Raw genomic sequence first — 16,753 nt, 5'->3', positions numbered from 1 at the left:
GCCCCGTGGTTAGTGTCGCGGACTCTTTGCCAGAGTTTTTTGGTTCAAACCCACAATTTGATACCTATTTCTAATAATGAGCCGCTTGGCTCATGAAATTGAAGTATTTTTGTAAATAATAAAAACACAAAAATATTTCTCTTTTCTTTAAAAAAAAAAAAAATAAATATATATATATATATATATATATATATATATATATATATATATAATCACATATCACTCACTCCTTTCAACAACGTCATATATAAAAAAACTAGATTTTTTTTTCAGGAGATTGTTTTTAAAGTTAAAAAATATAATGAAATGTATTAAAAATAAATATCAATCCACTTATTGAACTTTTTACTGTGCAACAGATCTTTTTAGGTAAAACCTGAAGGTTTTTTCTCCATTTGAAAATTATTTAGTATATTTAAAAAATAATTAAACAATACCTTGACGTGGTGAAACCACGTTTCTCCTCTAGCCTGGCAAAAATAATCAATTATCAATCGTTTAATTTAATTAGTCTTAGAAAAAAAAAAAAAATCTGTGCGCTCAAATATTTTTTTGTGGCTCCGACCTTTTATAATTTACCTGTCGTAAAACTAAAATGTATTTAAAAGGTTTGAATCATAAAAAAAACTGTCGCCAACCCGCTGGCCTGTAAAGGGATTATTTGCCGGCGGTTTTTATGATTATAGTAAAATCATTTGTTTACGATATAGCGCAAATAAAATTATTGCTAATTGATGTCTAGACGTTGAAAATTTTGGGGGTGGATACAAGCGCACCGTCAGCCAATGAAAAATGGTTTCGAGGGCGTGATCTTCAAGAAGAGAAACTGAATATAACGGGAAGAAATCAGTGGGATCGATCTCTTGGAAGCCGGCAGTTGGTCGGAAATATCTCTTGGAAGCCAACAGTTGGAAGGATCAGTTGGGAGGAATCAGTCGTAAAAGGAAAGACCGACCAGTCGGACTGGTCGGAATAATCACTTGGAAGCCGGAGGACTTGGAAGCCGGGACTTGGAAGCCATCTCTTGGAAGCCAACAGTTGGAAGGATCAGTTGGGAGGAATCAGTCGTAAAAGGAAAGACCGACCAGTCGGACTGGTCGGAATAATCACTTGGAAGTCGGGGACTTGGAAGCGATCTCTTGGAAGCCGGGACTTGGAAGCCGGTAGTTGGCCGGAAAAGAGTTGGTCGGAATAGTGACTTGGAAGCCAACAACGGGGAGACATCAGTTGGAAGGGGCACTATTTTCGGGAAATCAGTGGGATCGAGGAGTTGGAAGGAGCAGTCGGGAGAGATCAGGGGGATCGAGCAGTCGGGAGAAATCAGTTAGAAGGAGCATACCTACACCAGGTTTTAAGACTTAAGTGAGGAGAAGAGCGGGAGCTCTACGCAGGGAGAGAGGAGATAGAAAAAAAAGGAGTTACTCATCCGGAGTATCAAAAGCAGACCCACGCCGGGTCATAAGCCTCAAATTAAGAGCTGAAGCTCTACTAGGAGAAGAAGAAGATAAGAAGCAAGAATCATCGCACGGCGCCCCGTCATAAGAAGAACCTCATCCCAGCATCCAACGGCGCAGCTTTTTCACAAAGGATCACGGCCACCTCATCATCACGGCGCATCTTTTCCACCAAAGGTTAGAATAAGTTTAATTTAAGATAGGGTTAATTAATTTTAAGCTAATTTAAGATAGCAATTTAAGATTAGTTTAAGTTAAAGTCACTTTCGTATAATTTTTATATTTTTAATTAAATCAATTTAAGTATATTTTTTGTGCTGAATTTTCTTTCATCTCCCTACCCCTCCTTCTAATATTCCCAAGGCATATCAGCTTGATAAGGTGGGCGACGTCAATTGGCGCCCAAAACGTGTCGGCCATCGAAATATTGTAAATTTCGAGGTTCGCGACCCTGAGAAAACTTACAAAAAAATTTATATGTATAGGAATACATATTTTTTTTTTTATTGACAGTCCCATTTTAAGCTGATTACCTTGAGAAAGGGGTAGGAGATTGTAGAAGATAAAGAAAGTAAATATTTACACATTTTATGCATATGTTTTTTTTGTCAAATTAATTTTAAATGCACATTTACATATATTTTTTTGCTCTCTCTTGTTTTAATACAATACAGGTGTGGTGTTAGGTAATTCGATTTTTTTTTATTGATCGATTAACGTGACCGTAAACAAACAAAAATATGCCTCTAACTAGAAACGGCACGTTGCGTGAGCAAGGGGAGAACGAAGAGAGAGAAATAGATGCTTGGGAAAATGAGATAAAGAAAGATCTCCGGATACATTTATTAGGAATAGGATTTAAAGTCCAAATGCAAATCGGAACGCAAGGAACATTTTTGGTAGACAGAGGAAATAAATCTGTATACGACTTACGCGTAGCGCCGGGAGTTACTGAACCACCCGAATCTAGGGATAATTAGTTTAAATATTATATTTACCCACTAGTATAACCATGTACGAACAGAAGTAGTAAATAAGTTAGGAAATAGACAAATATTAATAATTTAATTGAAGATTGATTTTTTTGCCATTACAAGGCGGGGTGGATTGACGTGGTGAAACCACGTTTCTCCTCTAGCCTGGCAAAAATAATCAATTATCAATCGTTTAATTTAATTAGTCTTAGAAAAAAAAAAAAAATCTGTGCGCTCAAATATTTTTTTGTGGCTCCGACCTTTTATAATTTACCTGTCGTAAAACTAAAATGTATTTAAAAGGTTTGAATCATAAAAAAAACTGTCGCCAACCCGCTGGCCTGTAAAGGGATTATTTGCCGGCGGTTTTTATGATTATAGTAAAATCATTTGTTTACGATATAGCGCAAATAAAATTATTGCTAATTGATGTCTAGACGTTGAAAATTTTGGGGGTGGATACAAGCGCACCGTCAGCCAATGAAAAATGGTTTCGAGGGCGTGATCTTCAAGAAGAGAAACTGAATATAACGGGAAGAAATCAGTGGGATCGATCTCTTGGAAGCCGGCAGTTGGTCGGAAATATCTCTTGGAAGCCAACAGTTGGAAGGATCAGTTGGGAGGAATCAGTCGTAAAAGGAAAGACCGACCAGTCGGACTGGTCGGAATAATCACTTGGAAGCCGGAGGACTTGGAAGCCGGGACTTGGAAGCCATCTCTTGGAAGCCAACAGTTGGAAGGATCAGTTGGGAGGAATCAGTCGTAAAAGGAAAGACCGACCAGTCGGACTGGTCGGAATAATCACTTGGAAGTCGGGGACTTGGAAGCGATCTCTTGGAAGCCGGGACTTGGAAGCCGGTAGTTGGCCGGAAAAGAGTTGGTCGGAATAGTGACTTGGAAGCCAACAACGGGGAGACATCAGTTGGAAGGGGCACTATTTTCGGGAAATCAGTGGGATCGAGGAGTTGGAAGGAGCAGTCGGGAGAGATCAGGGGGATCGAGCAGTCGGGAGAAATCAGTTAGAAGGAGCATACCTACACCAGGTTTTAAGACTTAAGTGAGGAGAAGAGCGGGAGCTCTACGCAGGGAGAGAGGAGATAGAAAAAAAAGGAGTTACTCATCCGGAGTATCAAAAGCAGACCCACGCCGGGTCATAAGCCTCAAATTAAGAGCTGAAGCTCTACTAGGAGAAGAAGAAGATAAGAAGCAAGAATCATCGCACGGCGCCCCGTCATAAGAAGAACCTCATCCCAGCATCCAACGGCGCAGCTTTTTCACAAAGGATCACGGCCACCTCATCATCACGGCGCATCTTTTCCACCAAAGGTTAGAATAAGTTTAATTTAAGATAGGGTTAATTAATTTTAAGCTAATTTAAGATAGCAATTTAAGATTAGTTTAAGTTAAAGTCACTTTCGTATAATTTTTATATTTTTAATTAAATCAATTTAAGTATATTTTTTGTGCTGAATTTTCTTTCATCTCCCTACCCCTCCTTCTAATATTCCCAAGGCATATCAGCTTGATAAGGTGGGCGACGTCAATTTTTCTTCAAAATGCAAAAACAACACTTTCTGCCCTGTAGCGGGTAAATATTAAGTTAAAAATATGCCGCTTTTTCTGAGATATAGTACATTTTCTGGGCATTCCGAAAACATGCACAACTGAAAATTGACGATGTTTGATACATGACGTTGTTGAAAGGAGTGAGCGATATGGCAGCGTGATCTGCAAAGTGTAGTATGTGTAAGCTATATTCGACATTAGGGTACACGGTCAAATAAGTTTGGAGATCACTGACAGAGCACCGTAACAGTGGTTTGATGATTTGATAATAAATTATACAATTTTAAGATCAGCATTATCTCTATATGATTTTACAATTGTGTGTTCGAGATCATCTAAAAACAATTAATCAATTCAGGAGCTTGTCTTACAATATTAAATAATAATAATAAAACTCTTATCCGCACCCCAATGGTGCATAGGGCACTGCGTCATATAAACGCAGTGTTATCTTGATCGTTTACACATGAAGGAAAGCTGATCAGCCCTCCGCTTCAGGTGCTAGTCCAGGGTAATATTGAATAAATATGACAGTGAAAAAATCACTTATATTTATTTTACCCCCCTTGGGAATCGAACCCGGGACCTCCAGAACGGTAGCCGAGCGTGCTGACCATTACACTACGGAGGCGGACATATTACAATATTACTTTGTGAAAATATAAAGCATCATACAACTGAGGCACGATATAAACTCCAAACTCTCATTCAATTGAATCAATACTTTCATGACACAATTCGGTTTGTGATATTTTTTGGTTTTCAATAAATGCATACCAATTCATATCACATTTTATTTGACGTTCATTTTAAGAGTCGTAATAGATTTTTAATTTAATTTAATTTTGTTATAATAATAATATCGACGGCCCCTACGTAAAGTACTCTATCTACAAATTGTTACTTTACAGGAGAGAGCTTTGAAGATTTTTTCAACATATTTTTTTTTATTAACCTTTTAACCGCGTTAACTTTGTTCCTAAGAGACGCCCGTGCGCGGCGGTATTTCGCCGTTTTTAAAATGATTACTTTTATCATGTATTTAGTTAAGAAACGATTTATATTCCTAAACAAAAACGTTCAATGGGATTCATTGTGCCTTTTTGGTACTCTATAATACACGTGTGTCACATTATTCTTGAAATATATCGTAATATAAACAAATTAGATCGTAACATAAATAAATCAAAGCACGCATCGTGTGTCACTCTTGCCCACTGGCGATGCGTAGCGTCGAGAGTGAGACAGATATAGGGCATGATTATGGCGCGGACTAATTACCGACCGCAAGAAAAATCAGGGATCTGTTCTTTTATTTATCCTTGTGATGTTACAAATTATTAGTCTGATATTTCAACAGATGTCATAAGGCCAAGGATTGACGTATTATTTTATCCAAAGTCCCACACCATGAAAAAATCCCTCCAAGTTGAACTGAGGTTCGAAACTTGCAGCAATGTAAAAACACAAACGCTTATGTCAGCCGCGTATGGGGCATGTTTTGTTAAAACACATACGGTTATGCGAGCCGCGTGGATCCGGTTAATTAACGTCTTTATCTGAAATTCTAAACTAGTATTATGCATTCAAAAACAAAATAAAATAATGTATTAAATCGTTTTAAAACTTTATGCCTTGTCAAAATTAAGTAGTTAGCGTTTTAGAAGTTCAGTTCATTTCGAAAATTCGATGTAGATAGCGTCTTATACGCCTGAAAACTAGGCGTAATTTATTTTATATATTTTTGTTTATTTTTTTACATTTCGCTCACTCCTTTCAAGAACGTCATAAATAAAAAATCGTCAATTTTCAGTTCTGCATGTTTTCGGAATGCCCAGAAAATGTACTATATCCCAGCAAAAGAGGCATATTTTAACTTAATATTTACCCGCTACAGGGCACAAAGTGCTGTTTTTGTATTTTCAAGAAAAGGTATTGTTTAATTATTTTTTTAAATGTACTAAATATTTTTCAAATGGAGAAAAACCTTCAGGTTTCACCTAAAAAGATCTGTTGCACAGTAAAAAGTTCAATAAGTGGCTTGATATTTATTTTGAATACATTGTATTATATTTTTAAACTTTAAAAACGTTCTCCTGAAAAATCAAGTTTTTTTATTTATGACGTTATTGAAAGGAGTGAGCGATTTGTCGATAATGGTCAGTTGATAACGTACACCAAACATCTCAAAATTGATAAAAATGTAGTTAGAGCACTTTAAGTAAGGCACGTCGATATGATCTCAAACAATCAAAGCAATTTTTTTGGTATTCTGATTTACTTATTGATTCGTTTCAAGAATGACATAATTCAGATGTACAAAGTTTGGTAATTACATGTATTTTTGACCACAAATGTGACAGATTGTTTACGTTCAATCTCTCAGCAAGAGTGTTACTTTCATTACGACTATCAAGTGTATTTTGAAATACATTTGAAAGTGAAAAATGGCATTTAATCTTTACCGAAATATGTATTGCAAATTTTGTATTATGCCATTATTGTAGCAAAATTCATTTATTAGCAAAAGTGCCTTTTTGCAAAGTGGATATTTTAAAAGTACTAAATATTTTAAGCTGTTTTTATGATTTTGTTAGAAGCAGTTTTTTTTTACATTTTCAAAAGATAAACAGTAACTTAATATTTATGTTACAATAAGAAGCTCTTCACATTTTTTTCTGTGATATATTTTTTAAAATCAGAACCAAAAATGATAAAACAGTTAATAAACTTTTTTATATTACATACATGTACTATAAATATATTTTTTCTAAATCAATATAAACATTACAATATTGTATATTATAAGAATTAATAATGTTTGTTAACAGAGTGTCAAAAAAAAATAATACTGATTATTGCTTTAATTCAAATTATTTCATTTATTAAAATTAAAATAATTTTTTAAATGTCAAATTGTGCTATAATGGACTATGCAGTGCTACCAAATCAAAATTGTATTTAAAGTGGTTGTGCACCTACTTTTAAAATATTTGGTAATTGAAGGAATCAATTGTTATTTTAGTTAAGGTTGGCTACCTTGACTTGTGTAAAAAATATCTATTTTTGTAAATAAATAGTGCATATATTTTACAATATAGAATCGGAGATATCAGTATTTATTTAATGTAATGCGTCATACATTACAATTTGGGAACGAACTTGATCCATCCGAAACAGCCTTACAATTTTGTCATGATAGTGGAGTCATGTTTTGTCAAATGTCAGCAGGGTCGCCAGTTGTTAAATGAACAACTAACTTCCCAACCGATTTAAATCACAAACAAAATTGGCGATTGATCAATTAATGACTAATTTAGCCAGTCCGTGAATAAATGATAAATCTGCCAGTTGAAAGGCGAATGAGCAGACTTGCCAATTGGTGAATAAATGACAAATCAACCGATTTAAAGAGATATTTAACTCTTACCACTCTGTAGGCCAGAGATTCTGGCTCGTATGATTCTAGTAGGCAGCTCCGTGGGCCACAATGTCTGGCCCGGCGCAGGTATAACTTTAATCACTGATTTCTCTATCACCCGAGTATATTCTACCAAAAAATATTTCAGATAAATACAGTTAATCTTAATTAACATGGTCATACGAATTGCCAGACAGAGTGTTCCAAAATTAGGGAACCAAAATATTTATTTGAATGGTAGAAAAACGTCGCTTTTTTTTTATTAGAGTAGCTGATCTGTTATGTGAAAAAATGGTCAGAGTGGAAAGGGTTGAATAGTTTTATCGCTTCCCGCTCATACTCTTGAGCTCGGTGTACGGTTTTCTCGTTCCGCGGAGTAACTTCACGCTCTCGTAGCCGCCAGATTTGGTCATCTCGTGCCGTTTGCGGTACATCACGAGTCTGTAAAAGGAAAAAAGGCGAATTAGTAAAAAAATATTGTATTTACTGAAACACTAAGCAATCAAAATGACCATACTCACCTTAGATTATTTTAAAAGGCGTTATTAGTCAATTCATGCAAACAAAAAAATATCAAAATTAAGGAAAAAATATTATAACTATCTGTAATTAAAATGTAACATTGTTTTAAAATCACTATAAATATTTTATTATAACTTGATTATAATGTCTACCGGTTTCGAAGCTAACCGCTTCTTTATCAAGACTGATTAATACTATCTATTATATCAAGTATTAATCAGTCTTGATAAAGAAGCGGTTAGCTTCGAAACCGGTAGACATTAAAATTAAGTTAAAATAAAATATTTATAGTGATTTTAAAACAATGTTACATTTTAATTATAAAATGGAAAATCATAAAGTTAGTGCTTCAAATATAAATTATATTATTATTATCATCGTAACTCTGAGCAGCGTTTCCCAATTAGCGGTACGCGTACCCCCAGGGGTACTCAAAGTTGCATCAACGCACGGCAATCTTGCTTGTGACATTTGTCACATTCAACTGATTTTCACCTTCATTAGAATTATATTTAGAAAGTAATAATGTTTATTAAAAAAACTGATTTTTGTTTTTATTTTTCTTTTGTGGTACGTAGGAAAAACTAATTGGGAACCACTGCCTTAGAGTATTAATATAACAAAGAATTTAAATATCTTAAATTTTCAAAGCCTATCTGATGATAATGACCAACATATCTATCGTTTAAAAATTCATGTGTAATATGCATCAAGAAGCCATGTTTAAAAATGCTAAATATTTAAATAACATTTTGTTTTAAATATAGGAAATGGTTACAACAATATAAAAGAATTATATCTCATTAAAAATAAACTGCCTACTCCAGGATTCTAGCCTGGGACCTTTGGATATTGCATCCGCTGCTCTACCTATTGAGCTAAGGAGTCTGAAACCTTACTCTAGAGATGGAAAACCTTTTCATTTCTAAAGGCCACATTCATTTATCTGATTCAACATAAGGCCATGTTAGTAAAAATTTCAAGTCAATCCATCAACTACTTTTTGAATTTTGCAGACACAAACATACGGAAGGTGAATATTTATATATAAGGGTATTAAGTTTTTTTTGGCACTTGTTAAAATGGCATATCAGAGTAGCCAAGTGGCCACAGGTTTCCTTACCCCTGCCTTAGTCGAAAAAAAAAACCATAATCTATCGAATATAATCACTTCGTGACCTCTAATCATGTTTTAGAAAAAACCATACCATTGATTTAATATTTTACTATGCCCATAGATAGCGGTTTAACTTTTACTTGGGAAAAAATTATTTGAAAAATTAAATGTTGCAAATGATAATGAGTCATTGTGCCATGCATCATTCCAAAACAAATGGATACTTTATTAAGACGTTGTTTGCGGGAAACGCTTAAAAGTGTCTTTTACATACTGTTGTTAGAGAGCGAGAGATGCTTATAAGCGTCCTATTTGCTTACTTTTAGAGTACGAGAGAAGCCAAAAAACATTGTACAGATCGAAATTAAGTTTGCTGTTAGGGGTTGATGAAAAAACCGCCCAACAACAATGTGTTAAAAGTTGTATTGTGAAGTCGGTATTGCAGATAATTATACTATAACTTTAAGGAATTCACAGATGTCATTACAAATCTTAATTTCTCAAATAGATTTTACAGGGCTTGAATTATAACAGCGGGCGTGATATCTCATCTAACCTCCCTTAAGAGTAATTTTGTTTGGAATACAGGTTTGCCCATACCCTTAGAGATGCCATTCAAATGGATGTAATTTTCAAATTGTATCAATTGTATTAATTGTATTTCATATTTATGGTGTACACAAGGTGCAAATTGTGCAAAGAGTGCAGTGTTTTTACATACAGAAATTGCAAAGTGAAATTAGCTATCGTGGGGATAGCTAAAAAAATATAATACACTAAAAAACTCACCATTTATTACTTGACTAAAGTGTGAAGACCTATGTTTTATCTTTGTGAAGTTTTGACTGCACTATAAATATCACTACAAATTTAGACTTATAGTGTAATGTACATATCGCTCACTCCTTTCAAGAACGTCATAAATCAAAATACTTGATTTTTCAGGAGAACGTTTTTAGTTTAAAAATATAACACAATGTATTAAAAATAAATATCAAGCCACTTATTGAACTTTTTACTGTGCAAGAGATCTTTTTAGGTAAAACCTGAATGTTTTTTCTCCATTTGAAAAATATTTAGTTTATTTAAAAAAATAATTAAACAATACCCTTTCTTCAAAATGCAAAAGCAACACTTTTTGCCCTGTACCGGGTAAATATTAAGTTAAAATTATGCGTCTTTTGATGGGATATAGTACATTTTCTGGACATTCCGATGACATGCACAACTGAAAATTGACGATTTTCGATTTATGACGTTCTTGATTGTGATTTGTGAGCGATATAAGACTTAAAAATTTTCTTATAAATTACATTTGTAATATGTAAGTAATAAAAAGTCAAAGGAAATATTAATGTTTATACTCCAAGAGTATATTTAGCCATACAAAGAAATTAACCTTTCCGGGAGTGAGTTTCTGCGGACAAAACTGCATTTGGGGAGAAGTTTTTTACTTTTTTAGAATTTTTTATCATAATCAATGCTATTAACAACATATTTTCTTGAATAAATAAAATATTTACACCAGTCAACATGTTTTCAATCAAAATTATCGATATTTTATTCCATGGCTTTTCTTTGAAAGCGTCATTATGATGACGTCACACAAACTTTGTTTTAAGTTAAATGTCGTGGACATAACAGAAAAAAAATCTGAATTGTGGTTTTATTGTTAAAATACAAGCACAGATGGCAGTACAAGTGCCATTTTAGAAATAAATGTCACCGGGCTTTAGTTATAAGCGCGGCCGTCCATGTATGCCTATACTCCCGGACAGGTTCCACCATATATGCATATCGCTCACTCCTTTCAACAACGTCATATATCAAAAATCGTCAATTTTCAGTTGTGCATGTTTTTAGAATGCCCAGAAAATATACTATATCCCAGCAAAAGCGACATATTTTTAACTTAATATTTAGCCGCTACAGGGCAAAAAGTGTTATTTTTGCATTTTGAAGAAAAGGTATATTTTAAATTGTTTTTTTAAATATACTTAATATTTTTCAAATGGAGAAAAAACATTCAGGTTTTACCTAAAAAGATCTGTTGCGCAGTAAAAAGTTCAATAAGTGGCTTGATACTTATTTTTAATACATAGTATTGTATTTTTAAGCTTTAAAAACGATCTCCTGAAAAATCAAGTTTTTTAATTTGTGACGTTGTTGAAAGGAGTGAGCGAATATGTATTTTGACAGATATTATACTTTCATGGCTAAATTCTATTTGCTGACATATATACAAAATTAAATACAGGTTTACTGACTATACGCAGTTCGGTTGTCCAAATTTAAAACACAGTAAGGGACATTTTTTTGCAGTAGGTTTTTTTTGCATTTTTGGACTAAGTAGAGTCTGCTTAGTCCATAAATGCAGAAAAAACCTACTACAAAAAAATGTCCCTTACTGTGTTTTAAATTTGGACAGCCGAGTTGATGTGATGTTTGCAAAAAACTACACTATAGCTTGTATGTAATATAGTAGGCATTGTAAAATTTTAAGGGGTTTATTTTCAGGTATGATAGATTTCTTCTTTAACCCTTATTCGCTCCCTATTAATTAATCAATGCGGTGTTATCATGATCATTGATTACGTGAGAGCTAGGCGATCACTTCTGTGCTTTAGGTACCAGTTCAGGGAGATATTAAATCAATATAAAAGTTTAAAAAAACATTTATACTAATTTAAACCACCCTGGGAATTGGAACCAGGACCCCTAGCACGGTAGCCAAATGCGCTAAGCACTACACTACACAGGATAGGAGTGACAGTGAAGTAATGTATTAAATAAGATATTTTGTATTTTAAAAGCATCATTAACTTTGTGGTATGGTAATATAACACTCTCCTTATCAATCATTGTTCACTTTGTGTACTACCACTTAAAAAATCTACTTCATGTCTACCGGTTTCGGAATAATCATTTCATCATTGGGTCAACTGCAGACTACAGTATAATCTATAATTAACCTGCTTATAGAATGGTTATTTCGAAACTTGTAGTCGTAGAAGTAGAGTTTTTAAATGGTATTACACAAAGTAAACAATGAATGATAAGGAGAGTGTTTAATTAATTAATACATTACAACACCCAGGCCGAAATAATTGGAATGGAGTTTAGCCAAAGTTTACTAGGAGATATATTGCACATTTTTTTAGAATATTATTATAAAACAAACCGCAGCAATAAGCTACTAACTTGATTGTGATTTAAAATAATGCACATGCTTCTGACTATTGGCATATAGTAAAAGCCCTACCTAGAAGTGAATGTGAAGGGCGGAAAATGAAAACTATAGAGGTCCAGATAAAACTTTGGTGTTTTTTTAAGAAAAACTGACTATGTGGGCTGTTCAATTAACACATTGTTTGCGGAAAATGCTTAAAAGCGTCTTTAACATACTGTTGGTAGAGAGCGGGAGATGCAAGTGTTCTATTTGCTTATGGTACAGTTCAAGATGTCAAAAGACATTGTACAGATCGGAGTTGGTTTTGCGGTTACTTGTATTTAGTATAATATACTGATTGGGGTAGAGGTTGATGAAAAAACGTCCCGACAACAATGTGTTAATACGTAGACTGATGTCATAAAACAACATGTACTTTTATCTGGTCAAATTATAAGCTTAAATAATAAAATGAAAATGATATTTTCTGGCGTTTCTCATGTGTGTGATTATAATCCAGGATTCGGACCTCACATACTAATAAAAGAGTTTCTGCTCAATAAAAAGCTTCTTTTCATCTCACCAATAGATGTCTCTAGTGAAGTTCTAGTGACTCAAAATTGGTTCATATATATAGAACTTCCAAGAATTTGAGTAGTGTGGTTGTCAACAATGGGTAGAATTGGTGAACGTTACACATGTGTAAAGTGATCACTTAAACCAGCCTATGACGGTCGTCAGCCCCGTAAATGCCCAGACTTTATATTCTTCTTCATCTTTGATGAGATATCAAAAAAAAATAATAAAAAAATATGAACATATACTTTATTCAGAAGTTACATGCTTGTGTTCCTCTTCAAAGTACTCACGATGCACACACTTATCCCAACGGTGTTTACATTTTGGGAAACAGTCCCGGAACGCTTCTTTTGTGATGTCTTTCAACTCCAATTTGCATTTGCCTTAATCTCAGGAATTGTCAACGCTCCAGGCCGTTCATATCTCAGAAACCGCGTGTTTTCGGTCAAACATTTGATCACTGTTCTTCCCCACCCACACTACTCACCTGATCTCTCTCTATCTAACTTATTCTTGTTCTTCAAACATAAAAAACCTTTGAATGGAAGAAGATTTGAGACGATTCCCAAACTAAGGCAAATGTGTTGAAGAAGCTGAAGGACACAAAAGAACTGTTCCAGGACTGTTTCCAAAAGTTGTAACACCGTTGGGATAAATGTGTGCGTCGGGGATGTGAATACTTTGAAGGGGACCCAGACATGTAACTTTTAAATAAAGTACATATTTTTAATTAAAATTTTACTCGGTAAATACAACTTCTTCTTAATATCTATTCTGACACGTGTTTCGACGCATTCCGCATCATTTTCAAACACCGTATGTGAACCTAAGTCTAAATTTTAGAGATGTGTCCTTGGAAAGTTGAAGGTTGAAGAGGTAGGAAGCTGTTTCCTATTTTTTTTTTTATCTGTGGGAACATAGACAATAAGGGGAAGGCTTTAGTCATTGTCATATTGTTAATTATGGGTTTATTTTTTTTTTTTAAATGAATTTTATCATTTCAAAATGTTGCAGTTTATGATATATTGTTCCCATAAGTATATATAGTTTAATGAAGTCAGTCTACGTATCAATTGAACAGACCAAGTATTATTACTTCATTTTTCATTCAAATCTCTGCCATTTTAAGTATAATGATCAGAACAATTAAATTTTTTTAAATATTCGAACCTCTGTAATTGTCATATGTTAATTTGATACATTGAGTTGGCCTGCTAAGCCGATGTGTATTCAATGAAGATTTGAAACAGTATACGTATTTTTTCCGTACAAGTCCCGTATTTTTGGTGCCCAATTCAAAAACCGAGTGGAGCCAAATTGCGATCCATCCTGCCAAAATAAGTGCAGTGTATCTCTTTGCGAACTTAGCCAAAGGGTAAAAATAAAAACGTATAAATTTCAAATAATCTTGAATTATATTATCGTAAAACAATTTACAAGATCTAAATATCACAAACAAATAGTAATAATGCTATGAAACATTACAGCCAACATTTGGCAATCTAAATTGAAGTTTTTTATTTACAAAAAAATGCATATTGAGTGTTTTTGGAATTAAAAAAGACCTTTGAAGCTGAAAACTATTTGGAAAATTGATTTGTTTTATAAATACACTATATTCTAATAATACAAAGAGCTTTTACCCTTTTAAAAACATAACTTTAGTCTAAAACTCTGTTATGTAGTAAATTACACTGTTTTTTTTTCACTCACTTAAATCGTATTAATTTATTAATACAATTCATGTGTCTCAACTTTCTTTTTTAAGTGTGAATTTTCTTTTTTCATAACTTTAGACAAAAATTTGCTCTGCCATTTTTTACTAAAATGAAGCATTTGGTTTTGTCATAAAAAGTATGTATCTACAGTGAAAAATGATCTGATATGGGTTATTTATATCAAGATTTAAATACGCTTGTAATTTTTTTTAAATCGAAGAGTCAAACATTTATTTGAATTTTTTACGAAAAATGCATTTTTTTGTAAGAAAAAAATCTTCAATTTCTTAATTATTAAATAATATGTGCGAAATATATCACATTGTGCATATAAAACAAAATAATAATATCACTTATCTAAGTACAGGTCATAACTCGCTTAGGTCCTTATTTTTATTGCGTTAATGTAAAAAGTATAAGGCTATGTTCAGATAAAAAAATTGGTAAATTTGATAGAAGGGCGTTGAGTTTTTTAATAGTGTACACATCGGTCACTCCTTTCAAGAACTTCATAAATCAAAAATCGTAAATTTTCAGTTGAGCATGTTTTCGGAATGCCCAGAAAATGTACTATATCCCAGCAAAAGAGCCATATTTTTAACTTGATATTTACCCGCTACAGGGCAAAAAGTGTCGTTTTTGCATTTTAAAGAAAAGGTATTGTTTAATTATTTTTTTAAATATACTGAATATGTTTCAAATGGAGAAAAAAACCTTCAGGTTTTACCTAAAAAGATCTGTTGCACAGTAAAAAGTTCAATAAGTGGCTAGATTTTTTTAATATATTGTATTATATTTTTAAATTTTAAAAACGTTCTCCTGAAAAAACTAGTTTTTTTATTTATGACGTTCTTGAAAGGAGTGAGCGACATGGCAATGATTTATTGAGAGTTAACCCTAGAATACTAAACTATCATGAAAATTACGACAGCAAAATGACAACTGGAAAAAAAACAATGTTTCATTCCCGATCCCACTGCTTCACAGTACCTACTTTCCTAATACACTTTTAATTTTTTTCATTATAACGTGATCTCTCAAACCCAAAGAATTTTACTATTACTTGAAAATAATAAAAGGTTATTATAGTACATGGTCCACCTGTGTAGTGTAGTGGTCAGCACGCTTGGCTACCGTACTGGCGGTCCCGGGTTCGATTCCCAGGAGGGTCAAAATAAATATGGGTAATTTTCACCCTCATATTTATTTAATATCACCCTGGACTGGTGCCTAAAGCGGAGGGCTGATCACCTTTCCTTCATGCAATTAACGATCAAGATAACACTGTGTCGCTATGATGTAGTGCCCTATGCACCATTGGGTGCGGATGATAAAGGTTGAAAGGGTTGATAAAGGTATTGAAGTAATTTTTCCCGTTTTATTTCTGTTGTGTTTTTTTACGAATGTTTAGTAACATCCACTCGTAAGATAGTTTAGTAATCTGGGGTAAATCGGTTGCTATTGCAGTCTCGGCTTGTCATAGCAGCTTTTTGTTTGACAATTCGCTTACTAATTTGACAATTTTCTTAACTTAATTGACAATTTTCAGTTGTGCATGTTTTCGGAATGCCCAGAAAATGTACTATATCCCAGCAAAAGCATCATATTTTTAACTTAATATTTACCCGCTACAGGGCAGAAAGTGTTGTTTTTGCATTTTGAATAAAAGGTATTGTTTCATTATTTTTTATATTTACCTACTAAATATTATTCAAATGGAGAAAAAACCTTCAGGTTTTACCTTTAAAGATCTGTTGCACGGTACAACATTCAATAAGGGGCTTGATATTTATTTTTAATACATTGTATTATATTTTTAAACCTTAAAAATGTTCTCCTGAAAAATCAACTTTTTTGATTTATGACGTTCTTGAAAGGAGTGAGCAAATTATGTTATTTATTTGACGAATAGCACACCCAAACTATATCAGTTTTGTGCATCAAGCACGCACGCATCAACGCACCTTCCACGCATACAGCGTCACGTCAACAGTCTATATACAAGTTGTAAACAGGTGTTGATGAAACGCGCTTTCGAAGCTAGTTATCTGAAATTAAACTAATGAAAGTACTAAGGTTTGCCAGTATTCGTAAGGGGTACATTCTTCAAAGAAATTGGAATTAACGAAAGCGCGAATATTAAGAATGGGTCGCCCTTCTACTAACATGGAATGCTTAGATTTTGGTAATGTGTGAATAAATATTTACATCATATTACTAAACAAAACAAAAT

At 33.5% G+C, this 16,753-nt stretch overlaps 1 protein-coding gene across 3 annotated transcripts in view; it reads right to left on the bottom strand.

Moving 5' to 3' along the window:
• Positions 1–6,894: 6,894 nt before the first annotated feature.
• The window catches only part of Treh (Trehalase), a 127,209-nt gene continuing 117,350 nt past the window's right edge, over positions 6,895–16,753 (bottom strand). For all 3 annotated transcript variants that reach the window (XM_088264157.1, XM_088264156.1, XM_088264159.1), the window contains one exon: positions 6,895–7,856. In XM_088264157.1, the coding sequence (XP_088120283.1) occupies positions 7,736–7,856 (121 nt within the window). In that variant the 3' untranslated portion in view covers positions 6,895–7,735. The remainder of the gene's footprint in view (positions 7,857–16,753) is intronic.

The sequence above is a fragment of the Brachycentrus maculatus genome, unplaced genomic scaffold (assembly GCF_059751285.1).
Source record: "Brachycentrus maculatus isolate JH-2025_06_01 unplaced genomic scaffold, ASM5975128v1 h1tg000216l, whole genome shotgun sequence".
Taxonomy (NCBI): domain Eukaryota; kingdom Metazoa; phylum Arthropoda; class Insecta; order Trichoptera; family Brachycentridae; genus Brachycentrus; species Brachycentrus maculatus.
Note: the sequence above shows the minus strand (reverse complement) of the source record. Positions and strands in the feature narration are given on the sequence as shown.